At 36.4% G+C, this 3,038-nt stretch overlaps 1 protein-coding gene across 1 annotated transcript in view; it reads right to left on the bottom strand.

Moving 5' to 3' along the window:
* LOC110425513 (dentin sialophosphoprotein-like protein) overlaps positions 1-292 on the bottom strand; it is a 4,032-nt gene extending 3,740 nt beyond the window's left edge. Inside the window, exon 1 of the mRNA XM_021440437.2 lies at positions 6-292. Coding sequence (XP_021296112.1) covers positions 6-292 — 287 coding nt within the window. The remainder of the gene's footprint in view (positions 1-5) is intronic.
* Between the last annotated feature and the right edge of the window lie 2,746 nt (positions 293-3,038).

Here is a 3,038-nt window from a genome sequence, read left to right as displayed (position 1 = left end):
CATACCCTTTTTTCTCTCTTCTATCAACTGCAAATTGTAAACAAAAGTTCATCTCGAATTTTCCAGAAAAATTCCAGCAGAAACAGCGTGTACATGCTTGGAAACAAACTAACATTGATCCCAGGTTAAGGGGAAGGGGATAGCCGATACTCCTTTTTGCATGCTCTCTAGCCAATATGAGGCTATTACTTCCCACTGCTCTGTGTGACATTGTAGCACCCTGTCCAGCATACTGAGAGCTAAATAGTGATGGTCTGATAGATAATGGATAATCAGATGTGATAAATCCCATATCAGAAAGGCTTGAGAATAATGTGCTCATAGCAACTTTTGGCACACGTCTCTTAAAAAATTTAAAGACATTACACTCATATGTTGCATGTGTGATGCATGTTTTTATGTTGAGGTATATAAGGATGGTAGCTATACCCCACACCATTCTAGACTCATATGACGGTTTGCTACTAGTAGTAACATTTTAGGATGATAGGAATAGGATAGATAATCAAAATACTTAGCCATGTCAGGTGGTGATTAGTGATTACTGTACTATGCCTAGTTGCCTTGAGCCTATCTTATAGACTCCTTGTTACAAATTTTAATAGCTTCGAGGAGAGATTCTTACTTCTCAATGGCAGGATATTATGACGATTTAAAAGGAAAGCCTATGTTGGCCTGAATTGATTAATAATAGGATCACTCTATATGATCAGCTTATCTCACGAAGCAAAATGAATTATGCTCTTTGTTGATGTACTAGGGAAAATATATACTGCATGTTGCTTAAGTAGGGAAGGTTCAAAGTTAAAGGATGAGGGTAGTTAATAATTCAAACTTATGCCAAGCTAGATATTTTATCAAGTTAGTAAATGAAGACACCTTATCTATTTTAGCATTAGCAACTAGCTTCTTCGTTGTAGCGGCAATGAAATAGACCAGAGGGCAACACATGATGTGCATGTTCAGGGTAAAAACTCGGGATTTATAGTACAATTATTGCAAAAATAGTATTTTACATTCACTAAAAGAAGGGTCCTCTTCCCACCCTCTCGCTCTCTCTAAACCACTCTGGTCTATGTTTGCTAATTTGTATCTCTAATGATATGAAAAGAGAAATAAGTGCCTGTTGGAACTGTAATTCTCACTTGTATTTCAGTGATTCAGGTTCCTTAAATCTTGCAGGCACAAGGACAGCATATGATCGTTCCCTCCATGCAAGGCAATGAGTAGCTGATCCTATCTTCTTTTACCAATTTTAAGAGTTCTAGGACTGGTTATATTGTGTAGTTCCAACACCTATAGGATCTTTAATGTGGATTCATCTTATTTATGCAAAGCTACCTACCTTGGGGGTTTTCGGTTCGCCTTTTCTTAGGTGATTTGGAGCTCTGTAAAAGGTTTTTAAGTGCTGTAAATTTGGCTTTTTTTATCTGATATATAATTGCTTTGTGAATTGGAGAAAAAGAAAAAGTATTCTATACATCTTGCAAGCTTTTGAGCTCTATCAAGGCATGGTTAGATTGGTATCTAATGATCTGAATGCCATGCAAACCATGAATGATTTTGACTTCTTACATTTTCTTTGATGGAGATTTTGGCACTGCCAAAGGCTGAGTAACTGAACTAATTTGAAATTTGTACTATGAAGTTTGCCAAGTTGTATCCATCTTAAAATCATTTTTAGACTTGGATTGAGTTTGACATTGGTTTTTTATTCTAAACCTATGGTTTAAAATTTGTAAAATTTGATAAAATCATACTCAAACTCTCACTTAAACTGAAATTTCATCATGTTTGAGGATTTAATTATTTAAACCGAAATTGAGTGTACAAAGAATTTAATTATACAGTGGAACCCATGGTACAAGACTTGTGCGACTCTTTGAGCCTTGAGTCTCAACCCATGACCATCTTTAGGCTTATTATGCAGTTCTTGACCCTGGAGTTTTGAGCTTTGATCAATAACAAATGAATGTATCGATGTACAAAAGATTATTTTAATTGGAATGTATATCGTTCACGTTTATAAAATTTTTAAAATTTTTTATTTTTTAATTTAAAATTAAAATATTTTTTCATTATTTTTGAGATGTGAATGTGATATTTTTTCCTACTCAAATATTTCCTGTAAAAGGTTCAACATGATATTTTTTTTTCTTCCACTCAATCTGATAAATGAGGACCGTTGATCACTTCGTCTGCGTTTCATCTAAAGGTGCTTGACAGCATAAGTTGAGTTTAAATTGAATCTATTTAAATTGGGTCTATGATCAATACGGGATTAAAATATTTTATGATTTGTTTCGAAGATTTGATATATTTACGTATTTTTTTATAATAGAAAAAACATTACTAACCAAATTTAGGATTTTAATCAAATCTGGATCTTCCTTTTGTGGCTTGAGTATAAACAAATACGTGATCGCATGAGACATGAGGGATTGTTCTTAGGAACCCTTCCACACCACCCACAAATAACGACATCATACGTGGCAGAGCAAGATTGTGATATATGGTCGTGACCGCATGAAATCATAACTTTCCCTATCACCAATCAACAGGTAGCAGCACGGGACATCAGCTTGTGCTGAGGGGTGGACACGTTAGATACACGTGAGTCAAAGACATTTGGTTCCAGCACAGACAGAGAGAGACGGCGTGGTCACATCATCTATTTCTTGTCGTGTGATCTGTCGCTTAAGCAAAGCAATGCAAAAAACCAAGCCAAGCCAAAAGTACGGCGGTTTGCTTTTCTTGCTTACCACTACATGAAGGGCACAACACAAAGTAGAAAAAAGAAGAAAGAAAAAATAAAACCTGAAAGGGCAATGGTTTCATGTCTTCTTATCCCACGACGTGACCATCATTCCTTGCCTGCACGAGCCAGCCAGCTCAATCCCGCCCTTCCCACTTGGCTTCTGCGGAGAAGCTATCTCTCTATGTCTGAAAATTCCCTTTTGGCTGCTTCCCATGTAACCACATGAAAAGATTGTCACGCCATCACTCCCTCTCTCTCTCTCTCTCTCTCTCTCTCTCTC

Source organism: Theobroma umbraticum, unplaced genomic scaffold (assembly GCF_002168275.2).
Source record: "Theobroma umbraticum cultivar Fairchild unplaced genomic scaffold, ASM216827v3 scaffold_81.0, whole genome shotgun sequence".
Classification (NCBI taxonomy): domain Eukaryota; kingdom Viridiplantae; phylum Streptophyta; class Magnoliopsida; order Malvales; family Malvaceae; genus Theobroma; species Theobroma umbraticum.
This window is presented reverse-complemented; position numbering and strand designations above follow the sequence as displayed.